The sequence below is a fragment of the Dama dama genome, chromosome 25 (genome assembly GCF_033118175.1).
Source record: "Dama dama isolate Ldn47 chromosome 25, ASM3311817v1, whole genome shotgun sequence".
In the NCBI taxonomy this organism is placed as follows: Eukaryota; Metazoa; Chordata; class Mammalia; order Artiodactyla; family Cervidae; genus Dama; species Dama dama.
In genome coordinates, this window is record NC_083705.1 from 42,781,050 (window position 1) to 42,797,978 (window position 16,929).

Consider the following 16,929-nt stretch of genomic DNA (forward strand, 5'->3'; position numbering starts at 1 on the left):
TCCCCGCCCCGCCATCCTGTGGTCATTCCAGCGTGGCTCACACAGGGCAGGATATTATCTCAGCTGTCCAGGTCATGACCTGAACTTTCTCCTTTTTATCACTCAATTTCTAGGACTAAAATTTCAGTAAGCTCAAGAAAACAACAGGAAATCCAACAAGTATTGCTTCAGAGTATCTTTGACAGAGACTCTCCTAGAAGGCTTGGGGAAAAAAAAGTCAACTGAGGCCACAAGTAGAAATCTTTCTTCTGGGAAAGGAGATTTGATCTCTTCCATGGGAAATGGGAAGGGGGGTGGGCACAGAGAATGGGTCCACTCACTTGAGACATAAAGAACGACGCCCTCTGGAACGCCTTGGCCCTGACAATAGAAATTGGTCCCAGTTTTCCTAAGGAAAGAAACGTTTTTCAACTCGAATGCCCATACACTTTGATCAAGTTGTTTTCCATGTGTCAGTACATCTTCCAAATAACAGGATATGTTATCTTGATGGTTCCTAGAAATGTAACAAATGGTGACATCCGAGCCCTCTTCCACCAGCTTGTCTTTAGGGAAAACATACAATGGATGATCTCCAAGCGAATTCTGGGCTGCAAGACAAGAGGAGACAGCTCAGTGAGACTTGGGCTCAAATTCAAACCAGTCACCTCCTGTCTCACTCTCAACAGATAACCTTAGCTTTTTCTATCTCCTGGAGAAAACAGGAACCTAAAAATCTATAAACTCTGTTGTGTGCAAAAAAGTCCTGTGTACCATCACTCTTATCGTTACGGGAACATCACTGCTGTGGTTTTCACTGCTGAGACAGCACAGCGACTGTCGCCCTGTGGCCCTGTGGATGACCCTGTTATTGTCGGTGATCGGCCGGTTTCCAGGATAGCAGTAGCTGCTCTCTACTGATGCTAGCCATGTAGGAGGTCCCATGTTCAGTGCTTATGTATTTTCTGTCTTGTCATCCTTACCGCCTTACCGCAACGGGACAGGCAGGATTGAGCTCAAGTTCACTCGCCCTGAAAGTAGCAAAGCCACATTCACACCCACCAGGTTCTGCCCAGCTCCCGACCCACGTGTCCTTCATAATCTCCAAATCGTCTTGTAAATCACTCCTCTTCCAGCTTCTCAGACCCAGCCACCCAAGTATCTCCTTTCACTTCTGTCTTCCTTCTGTATATGCCACTCATCATCCTCCATGCCTGCCTCCTACCTCCTCTCCACTCACTCCTCCACTCCCCAAGGAGCTGCCTCTGCCTATCACTAACCCGTCATTACCCCCTGATCACTTCATGCCCTTCAGTTTGGCTTCTGGCCCACCAGGGCTCTAACACTGCCACCACTGAGGTCATCCAAGTGGAGTGGCCTGAGGGGTAGGATTATGTTTTAAGGTTCCCAGGTGATTCTGTGTACAACCAGTTGAGAACCAGTACTTTGGGGATTAGGAATAATCAGCCTTGAAAGAAATCAAAGAAGACAGGAGCAGATGAAAAGTTACACCCTGTTCTTAGATTGGAAGAATCAATATTGTCAAAATGACCACACTACTCAAGGCAATCCACAGATCCAATTCAATCCCTATCAAGTTACCAAAGGCATCTTTCACAGAACTAGAACAAAAAAATTTGTATGGAAACACAAAAGACCCTGAGTAGCCAGAGCAGTCTTAAGACGGAAAAGATGAGCTGGAAGAAACAGGTTCCCTGCCTTCAGATTATACTACAAAGCTACAGTAATTAGCACAGTATGTCACTGGCACAAAAACAGAAACATAGATCAATGGAACAGGATCAAAAGCCCAGAAATAAACCCACTCACCTATGGTCAATTAATCTATGACAAAGGAGGCAAGAATATACAATAGAGAAAAGATAGTCTCTTCAATAAGCAGTACTGAGAAACCTGGACAGCTACATGTAAAACAACGAAATTAAAACATTCTCTAACACCATACAAACTGTTTTCATACTGTTCATGGGGTTCTCAAGGCAAGAATACTGAAGTGGTTTGCCATTCCCCTCCCCTCTCCAGTGGATCACGTTTTATCAGAACTCTCCACCATCACCCATCCATCAAGGGTGGCCCTACACGGCATGGCTCATAGTTTCACTGAGTTAGACAAGGCTGTGGTTCATGTGATCAGATTGGCTACATTTCTGTGATTGTGGTTTTCAGTCTGTCTGTCCTCTGATGGAGAAGGATAAGAAGCTTATGGAAGCTTCCTGATGGGAGAGACTGACTGAGGGGAAAACTTGTTATGCTGGGTGGGGCCGTGCTCAGTTCAGTTCAGTCGCTCCATGTCCGTTGCGACCCTGTGAATAGCAGCACGCCAGGCCTCCCTGTCCATCACCAACTCCCGGACTTTACTCAAACTCATGTCCATCGAGTCGGTAATGCCATCCAGCCATCTCATCCTCTGTCGTCCCCTTCTCCTCCTGCCCCCAATCCCACCCAGCATCAGGGTCTTTTCCAATGAGTCAACTCTTCGCATGAGGTACCCAAAGTATTGGAGCTTCAGCTTCAACATCAGTCCTTACAAGGAATATTCAGGACTAATTTCCTTCAGGATGGACTGGTTGGATCTCTTTGCAGTCCAAGGGACTCTCAAAAGTCTTCTCCAACACCACAGTTCAAAAGCATCAATTCTTTGGCGCTCAGCTTTCTTCACAGTCCAACTCTCACATCCATACATGACCACTGGAAAAACCACAGCCTTCACTAGATGGACCTTTGTTGGCAATGTAATGTCTCTGCTTTTTAATATGCTATCTAGGTTGGTCGTAACTTTCCTTCCAAGGAGTAAGCGTCTTTTAATTTCATAGCTGCAGTCACCATCTGCAGTGATTTTGGAGCCCCAAAAAATAAAGTCTGACACTGTTTCCACTGTTTCCCCATCTATTTCCCATGAAGTGATGGGACTAGATGCCATGATCTTAGTTTTCTGAATGTTGAGCTTTAAGTCAACTTTTTCACTCTCCTCTTTCACTTTCATCAAGAGGCTTTTTAGTTCCTCTTCACTTTCTGCCATACGGGTGGTGTCATTATTAGAGAAACGCAAATCAAAACTACAATGAAAAAGAAAAAAAACTACAGTGAGGTATCACCTCACATCAGTCAGAATGGCCATCATCAAAAAGTTACAAATAATAAATGCTGAGAGGGTGTGGAGAAATAGGAGCCCTCCAACACTGTGGCATAGCCACTTTAGAGAACTATATGGAGATTCCTTAAAAAACTAAAAACAGAGCTACTATATGATCCTGCAATCCCACTCCAGGGCATATACCGAGTAAACTAAGTAAAGTCAAGTCACTCAGTCGTGTCCGACTCTTTGCGACCCCATGGACTATAGCCTACCAGGCTCCTCTGTCCATGGGATTTTCCAGGCAAGAGTACTGCAGTGGGTTGCCATTTCCTTCTCCAGGGGATCTTCCCAACCCAGGGATCGAACCCAGGTCTCCAGCATTGCAGACAGATGCTTTACCGTCTGAGCCACCAGAGAAAACCATAATTTGAAAAGATCCCTGAAGGCCTATTTACAATAACCAAGGCATGGAACCAACCTAAATATCCATTGACAGAGAGACAGATAAAGAAAATGTGGTATATATACATATATATATGTATATGTGTATATATGTATATACATATATGTATATATAAATGGAATTTTACTCGGCCATAAAAAAGAATGAAGTAATGCCATCTGCACAACATAGATGGACCTAGAGAGTATCACTGGAGAAGGAAATGGCAACCCACTCCAGTATCCTTGCCTGGAGAGTTCCATGGACAGGGGAGCCTGGTGGGCTACAGTCCATGGGGTCGCACAGAGTCGGACACGACTGAAGCGACTTGGCAGCAGCAGCAGAGAGTATCACACTAAGGGAAGAAAGTCAGACAAAGACAAATAACATATGATGTCACTTATATGTGAATCTAAAAGAAAAAATGATGACACAAATGAACTTATTTCCAAAACAGGGAGAGACTCACAGATACAGAAAAAAAAAAAAAACAACCCAACATATAGGAGAAAGAAGAGTACAGGGAATGGATAAATTAGGAGTTTCAAGTTAACATATAAACATTACTGTGTATAAAATAGATAACCAACAACGACCTAGTATATAACACAGGGAACTATATTTGATATTATATAACAACCTATAAGGGAAAAGAATCTGATAAAAATACATATAAATGTATAACTGAATCACTGTGCTATTCACCTGAAATTTACATGATATTATAAATCAAGTATAATTTAATAAAAATTTTACAGGCATAATCAGCTTTTCTATCAATTTTGGGGTTAGTGTGGAGGTTACAATTTTGAGAAACCTAGTCCATTGTACCAAAGTTGTTGATAATGTTGCTCTTTCTTTTTCTGTTACTATCTTTTTAATCTCTCTCTTTCTGTCTTTTTCTCTAAGTGTGTCTCTCAGCAATAGGATGTGATGGTTAAGAGCATGGCCTATGGAGCTAGATTTTCCAGGTTAGAATTCTGGCTCCACCACTTAGTGGCCTGATGACCTTAATTTTTTTTTTTTAAAGCTATTTGTGCCTCCACTTCCTCATCTGTGAAAAATAGATGAGAATTTTATGTATTTCCTAGGGCAGATGTGACAACTGGTATAAACACATAAAAACATTGGTATAAATACATATAGTGTTGAAAGCAGCAACTAGGAAGCAGATTTTATTCTGTTAGTATTAAACTAACCATTGGGTCTCTTGTGGGTTAAAGTGTTATCAGTCTGAGTTACATTTGCACAAATACTTAGCTAAGGAATGATTCTCTTGGTAGGAAATTTCAGACAACCTATCAAGGTATATAGTCGAGAGCATCAGATGACATTGCTTTACAGCTAACCTATAGCTTAGCTGAAGCATACGAAATTGTGAAGAATGCTAAATTTTAATTACAACAAAATAACCAAAATTAAGAGATATTTAAAACATAATTACCCATGATTTCATTACTCAAATGAAGAATTACTTCCAGTTTTCCATATTTCCTCCCTTGTCTCTACATTAGGGGTTGGCAAGCTATGGCCCAAGGGCCAATTCCAGCCACCATCTGTTTTTGTAAATAAAGTTTTATTGGAACACAACCATTCATTTACACACTGCCTATGACAGCTCCCATGCTACCACAGTGGAGTTGAATAGCCCCGATAGAGAATGTAGGGTTGTAAAACCTAAAATATTTCCTATCTTGTCCTGGATGGAAAAAGCTTCCCAAATTCTACTCTAGTTGTATACACATTTTGTGTTGTTCTAATAAAAATATATGTACAATTTATATTTTTCTCTGTTCACTCAGCATTCTATAATGTACATACTTCACACACATGGAAAATGAATCCTACATTGTCTGAATTTGCATAGTTATCTCAATGAATAAAGTCAGAGGGAAAATCCTCAGACCTCTACCTATCTCCCAGTGGCAAGCTTCACATCCATGCTTTTTGGGTCCAATGCATATGTGCTCAGTTGTGTCCGACTCTTTGTGGATCCCACGGACTATAGCCTGCCAGATTCCTCTGTCCAAGAAATTTTCCAGGCAAGAATATTAAAATCCTGAGACCTCTATCCCCCAGTGGCAAGTCTCACAGCCATGCTTTTTAGATCCAATAGGAGACAAATATAAATAATGCTGGCATCTACCTGGAGTTCCTCAATAAGGACTTCTACCATTTGACTACTGATCCCCAAGAAATATTAGACAGTAAACACCCTCACTCTTTTACAGCCTCACTTCTTACCATCTGCTTTCTCCCATGAACTCCAGTTACTCCAGAACCTGGGCACAGGAATCCTGGCATCATCCACCATAGTCCTCATTCTTACAAAGTGTATGGCACATTCTAACGGGAGCTCAGACTCCCAGCTCCAGTGCAGGACTTGGTTCTGCATCACAGTGGTGCTGTAGTTCCCCTAGAAATAAAGAGAAAAACTTTGAAGCATATAACCATGCGGTCCTGAAAAATGGCTTGGCTGGACTTATCCTAAAGCACACACCTAAGTGTCCACTGTAACTCCAGGATACGGACAAGCTCAGTCTGTTTCCAGTCAGCCAGTTCCTATACTCCGACGGTTCAGCAAGGAACCAGCCATAGCCTCCTGCCTATTGAAAACTTGGCTCCCAATCTCTTTGGGCCTCCAGTTCCAGGGGGGATCACATGAATCAAGTGAGAGACAGAATAGACACCACTTGAGTCTTAGGGAAAAAGATCAGAGAAAGAAGGTGTACACACAGTTCTGGTCACAAAGAGCATGCTGAGAAAATTCTCGCAAACTAGAGAATTAATTGAGGCACCGTTTTAAAAATAAGCAAGATTGATAAGAATTTTCTAATATTCATCAGATCAAACCTCAGCAGAGCTGGCAGTCCTTCATGGTACCCAGGAGTTCCACTGTCGCCCAGAAGTTAATAGATCACTTCCCATGATCCCCTTCATTTTTGTCTCTAGTCTTTTCAGATGTGGTGGCCCCATGGACCACACTGCCTTCCTTGAGCTCCCACCTTCACACTCTTCAGTACCCAGAGATGTCAACCACATAGGCAGAACTTACATTGTGCTCTTAGGAAGCTTGTCCAGGTTGAAATGTAATTTGCTTTTGCTGCATAGATTTTAGTCTTCATCTTTCTAAAACATTGGTATTTTCATTCTTAAATTCAATAAACTTCAGTGGCTCCTTTTACACTTTACCCTGTCATCCAAGGCCATTTGCAGTCTGACTCCAACCTGCTTCTCCCCTGCAGGACTCTTCTCTCAAGAACCGGTGGTTTGCCCCCATGCTGCTGGAACAGCTTTGTGCCTTTACATCTCAGGGTTTTCCCATGTAGTGTCCCTGGTTTAGTGTCTCCCACCCCCATCCCCCTGCTCTGAACTGGGAATTAGTCTCAACCTCCAAGCCCGTTACACCCATCTTCATGAAGCTTTTCTTACTCTTTCCTCTGGTTTCTTCCCACCCCCACCTCTCCCCAAGCTCCCCTACATATGATGGTTGTTGTTCAGTCACCAAGTCAAGTCCAATTCTTTGTGGCCCCATGGACTGCAGCAAGCCAGGCTTCTCTGTCCTTCACTATCTCCTGGAGTTTGCTCAAATTCAGGTTCATTGTGTCGGTAAGACCATCCAACCATCTCATCCTCTATTGCCCGCTTCTCTTCCTGCCTTGTCTTTCCCAGCATCAGGGTCTCTTTCAATAAGTTGGCTCTTCGTATCAGGTGGCTGAAGTATTGGAGTTTCAGCTTCAGCATCAGTCCTTCCACTGATTATTCAGGGTTGATTTCCTTTAGGATTGACAGATTTGATCTCTTTGTTGTCCATGGGACTCTCAAAATAGTCTTCTTCAGCACCACAATTTGAAAGCATCAATTCTTTGGCACTCAGCCTTCTCTCTGGTCCAACTCTCACATCCATACATGACTACTGGAAAAATCATAGCTTTGACTAGACGAACCTTTGTTGGTAAAGTGAAGTCTCACCTTCTTTCTTTCTTTCTTTCTTTTGTTTAAACTTTTTATTTTGTATTGGGGTACAGTCAGTTAACAATGTTGTGGTAATTTCAGGTGAATAGTGAAGGGACTCAGGCATACATATCCATGTATCCATTCTCCCCCACTGATGCGAAAAGCTGACTCATTTGAAAAGACCTTGATGCTGGGAAAGACTGAGGACAGGAGAAGGGGACGACAGAGGATGAGATGGTTGGATGATATCACTGACTCAATGGACATGGGTTTGGGTGGACTCCAGGAGCTGGAGATGGACAGGGAGGCCTGGGGTGCTGCGGTTCATAGCATCACAAAGAGTTGGACTCGACTGAGTGACTGAAATGAACTGATTGTCCCCAAACCCTCCCTCCCATACTTCCTTATCTCTTGTAATGGTTTTTACAGTCTATTTTGTCTGATACGATTATTTCTACTCCCACTTTCTTTTGATTCCCATTCGCATGGACTATCTTTTTTCCATCCCCTGACTTTCAGTCTATATGTGTCCTTAGGTAAGGCCTAATCTCAACTACTGTGGGTAGTTGGTGGCATTTCATCTATGGTCAAGCCCCTGACTTGAATATGGTACCGTAAGAGCAGGGACTGGCTTTATTCTTCTTCTTGGACCACAACTCCAAGCACCGATGCTCCTCAGTGGGATAGCTGCCTTCTGCCCCCACAGCTGTAAGACAAGGACAACAGATACCTTGCCCTTCATGGGGAAAACTGAGTTTGCATCCATTTTTTAAGGGCCAGTGACAAGTCCTACAGTGAAGAGGAGGGGGCAATACATATGCCACATGCCACCTAGAGCTACCAAACTTGGAGGCTTTCCCTCCACTATGCCTTCCCCTCCCCCAGCTGTCAGCCTTAAATGGTGCCCTTGGCAGAACCAAACACTATTTTGGAAGGAGAACTGCTTAGTCCACCTGAAGGGCATCTAATCATGCATGTCCTTTGTCATTCTAAGCAGAACTCCCATTTGTAAAATGCTTACAGTGTTTCAGTTTGTTGCATTCCTACCCCTATAAAGGGCTTCCCTGGTATCTCAGGGGGTAAAGAGTCCACCTGCATTGCAGGAGACCCCAGTTCAATTATTAGGTCAAAAAGACCCCCTGGAGCAGGGATAGGCTACCCACTCCAGTATTCTTGGGCTTCTCTGGTAGCTCAAATGGTAGAGAATCTGCCTGCATGCGGGAGACCTGGGTCCGATTTGTGGGTTGCGAAGATCCTCTGGAAAAGGACATGGCAACTCACTCTACTATTCTTGCTTGGAATATCCTCATGGACAGAGAAGCCTGGCAGGCTACATTCCTGGGGTCACAAAGAGTCTGACATGACTAAGCGACCAAGCACAGCACAGCACATCCCTATAAAACATTGTTTTTTAACAAGTTTTGGGGTCCTGACCCATGCAACTTTTACTATTTAATGTGCACAATCTCGGGTACATTTTCCCCATTATTTAAAAACCAGTACAAAAAACTGACTGTTAGTCAATCAGTGACCTTGCTATAATATGAACATTATAGCAGTCATGGTGACCTTGCCATAATGCAAACAAGCCACAGACTGGATCTCGCCTCCTATATCCCTCAGGAATTCAGTCACTTCTCTCCTCCCCATTGTTATCACCTACTCCAGGCCCTTCTCCTCTGGATCAACCCCACTGCTCAATTCAAACTGGTCACACTTTACCTCCTCCAATTCTCCCAACTTCTCCCCACTGTGGAACCAGAGTGGTTTTAATCAGATCTCATCACCCCTTCTCACTGTTCCCAGGATAAAAAACCATACCTGAGCATGACCCCCAGAGCTGCAGTCACCTGGCCCTGTCCCACCCACCCCACGTGCCCCATGCTTTCAAGCCTGAAAGCTCCCAGCCCCTTTCACTCAGGGCCTCTGCTCACTCCAGCTGGATGTTCCTGGAACATTCTTCTCCATTCTCCATTCTAAATTAGCTTCTAATCTTCTTTCCTACTTTGACTCCAGCTGTCCTTCCTCCAAGCTGCTAGAGAACGTCAGGCCTAATCTCAACCCATAGCCCATTGTCAACAACCTGCACTCCTTACATCTAGGACACTCTTAACTTTGTGACCATCTCCTTAGTTTTGCTCAGCATTGATAGCCCCATGCCTTGAACAAGGCCTGGACCTGAGCCCACAGTCTAAAACTATGTGCTAAATGATTTCATCAGTTCATTAATATGTCATGAGCTCTGCTTCTCCCAGACCCTCTTTGTGTGGATTCTGTCTAACCACAAAGTTGTGCTTTGTGGTCTTTATAGCTGTGTTGTGGAGGATATAAAACTTTCCTTGAATGCATCAATTCAGTGACTTTTAAAAATGTGATGACTTGTGTTTGGGCTGTTTTCATTCATTGAAGTGGCAAGTTTAATTTGGCCCTGGCAGACATCAGTAAGTCATGAAAAACTGGCATTTACATGATGTCCAAGTGAGGTCACTGATCCATTCCCAAGAAGTGAGTTTATTCCTCCCTGATTCAAGCTCCAGGCCTTCTTCCAAGCTTGAGTGGTTACTCTACTCTGCCTTCTCCTGCCATGGACAGAACCATAAAGCATGTGACTAGAAAGGCCAAGGGCAGAACCCAGCCAAGGTGAGACTATGTGGTGAGTTCTGAGCGGTCGGTGCCAGCCGGGATCCAGCTCAGAGTCCCTGGACCAGCTGCAAGCACCTGGGTCAAGACGCTTGTCCTTCGGCTTATTTGTTATTGTTATTTAGTTGCTAAGTCACGTCCAACTCTTTGTGACACCATGAACTGCAGCATACCAGGCTCCTCTGTCCTTCACTATCTTCCAGACTTTGCTTAAACTCATGTCCACTGAGTCCCACCCGGTCACCCCCCTTCTCCTTCTGTACTCAGTCTTTCCCAGCATCAGGTTCTTTTTCAATGAGTCGGCTCTTAGCATCAGGTGGCCAAAGTACTGGTTTTAGCTTCAGCATTAGTCCTTCCAGTGAATATTTAGGGTTAATTTCCTTCAGGATGGACTGGTTTGATCTCCTTGCTGTCCAAGGGACTCTCAAGAGTCTTCTCCAGAACCACAATTTGAAAGCATCGATTCCTTGGTGCTCAGCCTTTTTTATGGTCCAGCTCTCACATGCATACATGACTACTGGAGAAACCATAGATTTGACTAGACAGATCTTTGTTGGCAAAGTAATGTCTCTGCTTTTTAATATGCAGTCTGTTTGTCACAGCTTTTCTTCAAGGAGCAAGTACCTTTAATTTCATGGCTGCAGTCACCATCTGCAGTGATTTTGGAGCTTTTTCCCCATCTATTTGCCTTGTTTTATTTATCTATGGTACATATTCAATTTAATATAAATTTATAAATTTAGCATAAACAAATATATTTATTTATTATTATCCATTGGCTTATCTGGGAACACACAATTGGAGCCATGAGAACAGAAAGCTGCTCCTTCTCGGCAAGAGTGAGGTTGCATTTCAGGGACCTGCCCTATGAAGGGAGATTACGGTCCAGATAGAAGCAGCCTCTCTCAGCTGGCTTTCTGACCCTTAAGTGGAGGAGACCTTAGGTCTGTCCTTGACTGCAGTCCCAAGAGGTTCAGACAACAGCTTCTCATGGCCTCATCTGCTCTGGGATGCATGGCGACTGATGACTGGGAAAGATTGCATGTGGCCATAACCCCCATGTGGAGCCCAGGGCTCCAGTCAGAAACAGAGCTGGCTGGAGAGGGGCTGTTCCCTCCTCGGGCTGGAGGGTCCTACACCACCCAGCCCCAGCAGGCAAAGGGAGAGAGTTCTGTGTGTGCATGGTCAGTGGTAGGTCATTGCAGGTTTTCTGAAATTGTCCTCCCAGTGTTGCTGTGTGTGTCCTGGACTATCTTCTCAACTGTGCTGCAAACTATTCAAGTCAAAGCTGATTTTTCTTTACCTGTTCCTGGCATCTGGCATAGGCAGGTGTGATTATCTTTTGTCAAATGAATAAGTGACAAAAAAAAGAAAAAAGCAGCATCACAAACCTTTCTCTGTCCTAGGGGTCAGGCTGGGCTGGATGTTATGGGAACCATGTAATGGACAAGGCAAAACTCTACCCTCAAACACCTCCAGCCTTGGTTGGTTACAAGTAGATTTCAGCAGCAAGAAACCTACTTAGCAAGAAAGAAGAAGTTTTCTCTTTTTACCTTGAAAAGAAAACTAGTACCTGAACCAAAGGTCTAGACAGATGTGAACAACTGTCGGTTCAGGCTTTCCTACCATTATTTTCTTTACTATGGTACCAAAAAGAACTATCTTTTAGAAGAACAAAGAAAGGGGTCCACCTGGTCTGTGGTTAATGTTACTTTCAATAATGGGGTTAAGTGCTAGTTTTCCACAAATTCCTCCAGCCCTCCATTCAAATTTCTTTTCCCTAGGCAATTCTTAGCCTTGACATGACCTCTGTTCAATACTGTACTAGGCCCAAATCAACATGTGTATCCATCGATAATACAAAAAACATGAAAATACAGAAATTATCCCCGTGAAAGGGACAGTGGGAGGAAGGGCTGGGGAGGGAACAGCTGTATACAAGCACTGCTGTTGTATGCAATCTAGAGAAATGGCACAGATGAGCCCATTTGCAAAGCAGAATAGAGACACAGATGGAAAGAACAAACGCATGGACACCAAGGGGGAACGGAGGGGTGGGATGAACTGGGAAACTGGGATTGACATATCTACATCCTACATAGAAATACATAGCTAACAAAAACCTATAGGACAGGGGACTCTACTCAGCGCTCTCTGATGACCTAAGGAAAGGGAATCCAACAAAGAGAAGATATAGGTATATGTATAGCTGATTCCCTTTGCTACACAGCAGAAACTAATACAACATTGTAAAGCAATTATACCATATCTCATTATACCATATCTCAATAAATTGAAAAATTAAAATAAAAAACCAGGGAACACAATGCAAGTGTTTCTGAGATCTGTGTCTCCTGGCCTGTAGTCCTAACAAACCCCAAATAAACTACTGTGTTTGGCCTTAAAAAAAAAAAAAGATATCAAATAATTCTCACAGTAGGAAGCTGCCCCTTGAGGGGTAGAATTATAGACCTGGTATCAACCTTAAATCAACAGTCAGAATGATATTTAGGCCACTCATTCAGATCTCAAAGCTGATGATGGATCATAAAAGTAACTGGAACCGTTAAAGTTAGTGACCTTTATGCTTTACTAAAGGAACTGGCCCTCTGGGTCCCTGCACCCATGCCTCCACTGCCTGAGAGGACAGTGGCTGTCCACTAGCAAACAGAGGTCCCCAGCAATAACACACCCGCATTTCACTTCCCTCTAGGCAAATTCTCTGTTTCCCTTCAGTGAGAAAATAGTTCACTGTCCTTCAGCCTCCCACGATCCTAAATGATCATGATGTGGGCATAGGTTACTAGGGCTCCCTAGACCATACATGGTCATTGAAAGGAACCACCAAAGTGCCCCAATGCAGCAAAGGGGAAAGCATCAGGCAAAACAGACATAACCATGACTTAAACCAGACTAGAGAACATCAATCCCAAATAATTCAAAGGCAAAAAGAGTATGAAGTTCAGGATTTTCTTAATTTAATTTGCTATAGAAAAAGCCACATGTGAGGCAACAAAGGACATGGTAAGTTACTCTCTGACAAGGTCCATGGGGGACCTCTTTGCTGGGTAGAAGAGAAAATGCTAGAACGTTTTCTTCCTTGTATTTCAGCCCGGTATCAGTAAAGAAACTGCCTGAGAGCCACACTGACATGAGAATTGCAAAACTATTACATCTGATTTAGGAAAATCTTTGGTAGGCAGAGAAGGAAGAAGGAAGAGGAATAAGATGGCTGATCATGGATTTTTGGAACCCAGTCTTCACAAGGACAGACCCCAACAGCTTTCATAGAGAACAGAGAAGAACTGAGAAAATGATCTATTTTTACAGCAATTAAATTGTCATGTTAATTTGCCCCAGATCCTCTTAACTTAAAAACACAGAACTGAGATTATTTAGAACTGTTCTGAGTAGCTAAAATGATTCCAGATTGGGATTTTGGGGAGGACATCATAAAAGACAAATCATGGTGTTAGAAAAGGATTTTTAAAATACTGAGCCAATAATAAAAATACTTACCGTCCAGATGACTTCGGATGCTTTAAATCTACTGATCTCTATCTGAAAAACCATTTTTAATTCCTGATGATAATCAAGGTTGTGGACAGTCCATTGTAAATGCAAACACTGCTTTGTAGAATTGATGGAAATGCTCAGTGATTCAGGAGTTAATGGTAAAGGTTCAGACAAGACTGAAAGACCAAAACACGATATGAAGTAACACTTAATAGGAGTATGATTGAATAGTCACAGATAATTAAACTGTTCAATATCATCATTGTTTAGCTTTGGAAAACATTGCTCACATATACACTCTAGAATTAGACATTGAAAAGCTGGAGGGAATTTAGAAATCACTCAGCAGATGAAGAAATTAAGCCCTAGATGAATGAAATGAGTTGCTCAATGATACACAGCAAATTAATATATTGGCAGCTACACAAAAGGATACTTTATTGAACAATCTAAATGGTTTAGAAATTTATAACAAGGCTGAATAAGAGGGCTTTTTGCTATAAATTTCATAGTTCTGGACATCTAAAATGAATATTTTATGAACTATTTCATAGTTTAGGGGACTTCCCTGGCAATCTAGTGGTTAAGACTTTGTCTTCCCGTGCAGGGGATATAGGTTCAATCACTGGTTGGGGAGCTAAGATCCCATATGTTTTGTGGCCAAAAAAACCCAAACAAATATTTCATAGTTTATTAAACAGCTATAACTGAACTTAAAACACCTCCGGCAAGAATTCACTGGGCTCTTCGGATGAGATTAGACACAGTGTGAAATGAAATAATCGTGACAAGGTTTCTAGCTCAAGGAAGGAACCTAGTGGAGAGACACAAGAGACTTCTATGAAATAATGAGTGATTGCAAGTTTAGAGTGTTTAATGGTGGGATAGAGTCTGTCAAAGAGGAGAGATTCAAACATGGGACAGATTTGCTGAGGTCAAATTTGCTGAGCTGGAAAACAGCCCAGAGAGTGGATTTGCCCTGATGGAATGAGTGGGATCACTAATTCTGGGAGAAGAACAAAACATCACTTTTTACATAAGTAGAGGAAATGCCATACGGATTTACAAAAAACTGTGTATTGTTGAATCAAGAGGCTTCACTGGTTGGTTTGAGGGCATCTTATGTACACTGGGAATGGTGCAAAGGTATTGAAAAGATGAAGAGTGTATTGATAAAATCAACTGGTAGCTGATGGTTCATGGTGGAGCACATATCATCTTTTTAGCATTCATTTTTCTAGTTCTTTGGGGATTTCCCCCTAGTGATCTGGTACCTAGTTTAAATGGTAAGAAATTACCCTCTTTTGAGAATAAAAATGGAATGAATCTCTAATACTGAAAAAAAATTTCCCAAACTCATTCTACATGTGCTGCTTTTCTCAGTGTGCATGTGCTTGCTCAGCTGTATCCAACGCTTTGTGACCTCATGGACTGTAGCCCTCCAGGGTCCTCTGTCCATGGGATTCTCCAGGCAAGAATACTGGAGTGGGTAGCCATTCCCTCTTCCAGGGGATCTTCCTGACTCAGGAATGGAACCCACATCTCCTGCATTAGCAGGCAGATTCTTTACCCCTGAGTCACCTGGGAAGCCTGTATTTTTCTTACAGGGATGTAAAAAATAAGAGCAACAATAAGATTGACCACATAAAGTTTATCAGGCATGGTACTAGGTGCTTTGCATATTTCTTCTCATGAAATGCCCATTGTAAAACTGAGACAATCATTTTTTATAGATGAGGAAACTCCAGTTCGATAGCTTAAACAATGTACACAAAGCGACATGGAACTTAAGTATGGATCTCTTTAACACCAAGCCTTGTCCCCCTTTATTGCACTGCTCCCCAACTGTGAAGGCAGGAACATCTTGCCCAATCAAAGGTCACATGGACTGGAATGTCTGAGAGGTGGGTCCTTCCAAATTCAGGATACAGATGATAAGGATGGGGCTCTGGACCTAGCCAGAAAAGTTGATAAGTATTCTTGGTGGATACAGGCATGAAGTTCTCCCTGTTAATGGTCCACATGATAGACAGCTTCAGGATCTAATTAAGGTTTTATCCTCAGAGTTTAGAAAACAAAACTCAGAAAATTCATTCTATGGAAGCAAAGTTAACAAGAATGGCCATAAAATCCAAGTTACTGGCCATCAATGACTATTTTCCCAGAAAGATGTCCATCCTTTGTGAATTTATAGATCAGATGCTGGGAATGGTTAGGATACCAACTAGAATCTTAGTATGGACTCCCATGACCTTGGATTTGGCATTGGGTCCCTAGATATGATGCCAAAGCATGAGTCAGAAAAGAAAAAAAAAAACAAACAAATGGAAACTTATCTAAATTAAAAACTGTGCATCTAAGGACATTGTCAAAAGGGTGGAAAGAAAAACTACAAGTGGAGAAGATATTTTGCAAATCACTCATCTAGTATCCAGAATTTATAAAGAACTCTGACAACTCAACAGCTAAAATACAAACAACTCTATTTTAAAAACAGACAAATGACTTGAATAGTCATTTCTCCAAAGATGTACAAATGGCCAATAAGCACATGAAAAGACCTTCAACATCATTAATCATAAAGGAAATGAAGATCAAAACCATAATGAGATACTATCTTATACTCACAAGGAGGGTTATGATTTTAAAAATGGAAATAAGCATCAGTGAGGATGTGGAGAAATAAAAACCTTTGTACATCATGGTGGGAGTGTAAAATGACTTTGGAACTGGAGAAGACATTTTGAAAGTTCTTCACAAAGTTAAAATCACCACATGATCCAATAATTTCACTCCTACATATATATCCTAAAGAACTGCAAGACTTAAATATGTGTGCGCAAATGTTTGTAGCAGCACTGTTCACAATAGCGAAAAGGTGACAACAAACCAGATGTCCATCAGCAGATGAATGGACAAACGTCTTGTGGTTTATTCATAACCTGAAACACAAGAGAAGACTCCACACGGACATCACCAGATGGTCCATACCAAAATCAGACTGATTATATTCTTTCAGCCAAAGATGGAGAAGCCCTATACAGTCAGCAAAAACCACCAGAAGATGACTGTGGCTCAGGTCATGAACTCCCTATTGCAAAATTCAGACTTAAATTGAAGAAAGTAGGGAAAACCACTAGACCATTTAGGTACAACCTAAATTAAATCCTTTATGATTATACAGTAGAAGTGACAAATAGATTCAAGGGATTAGATCTGATAGAGTACCTGAAGAACTACAGACAGAGAGTTCTGACATTGTACAGGAGGCAGTGATCAAGACCATCCCCCCAAAAAA

General features: G+C 42.3%; 1 protein-coding gene across 5 annotated transcripts in view; it reads right to left on the minus strand.

Annotated features, from left to right (window-relative positions):
* OSMR (oncostatin M receptor) overlaps positions 1-16,929 on the minus strand; it is a 61,764-nt gene that overhangs the window by 23,910 nt on the left and 20,925 nt on the right. For all 5 annotated transcript variants that reach the window (XM_061129914.1, XM_061129912.1, XM_061129913.1 and 2 more), the window contains exons 3-5: positions 13,635-13,807; positions 5,763-5,934; positions 321-590 (exon numbers count right to left, since the gene is read on the minus strand). In XM_061129914.1, the coding sequence (XP_060985897.1) occupies positions 321-590; positions 5,763-5,934; positions 13,635-13,807 (615 nt within the window). The remainder of the gene's footprint in view (positions 1-320; positions 591-5,762; positions 5,935-13,634; positions 13,808-16,929) is intronic.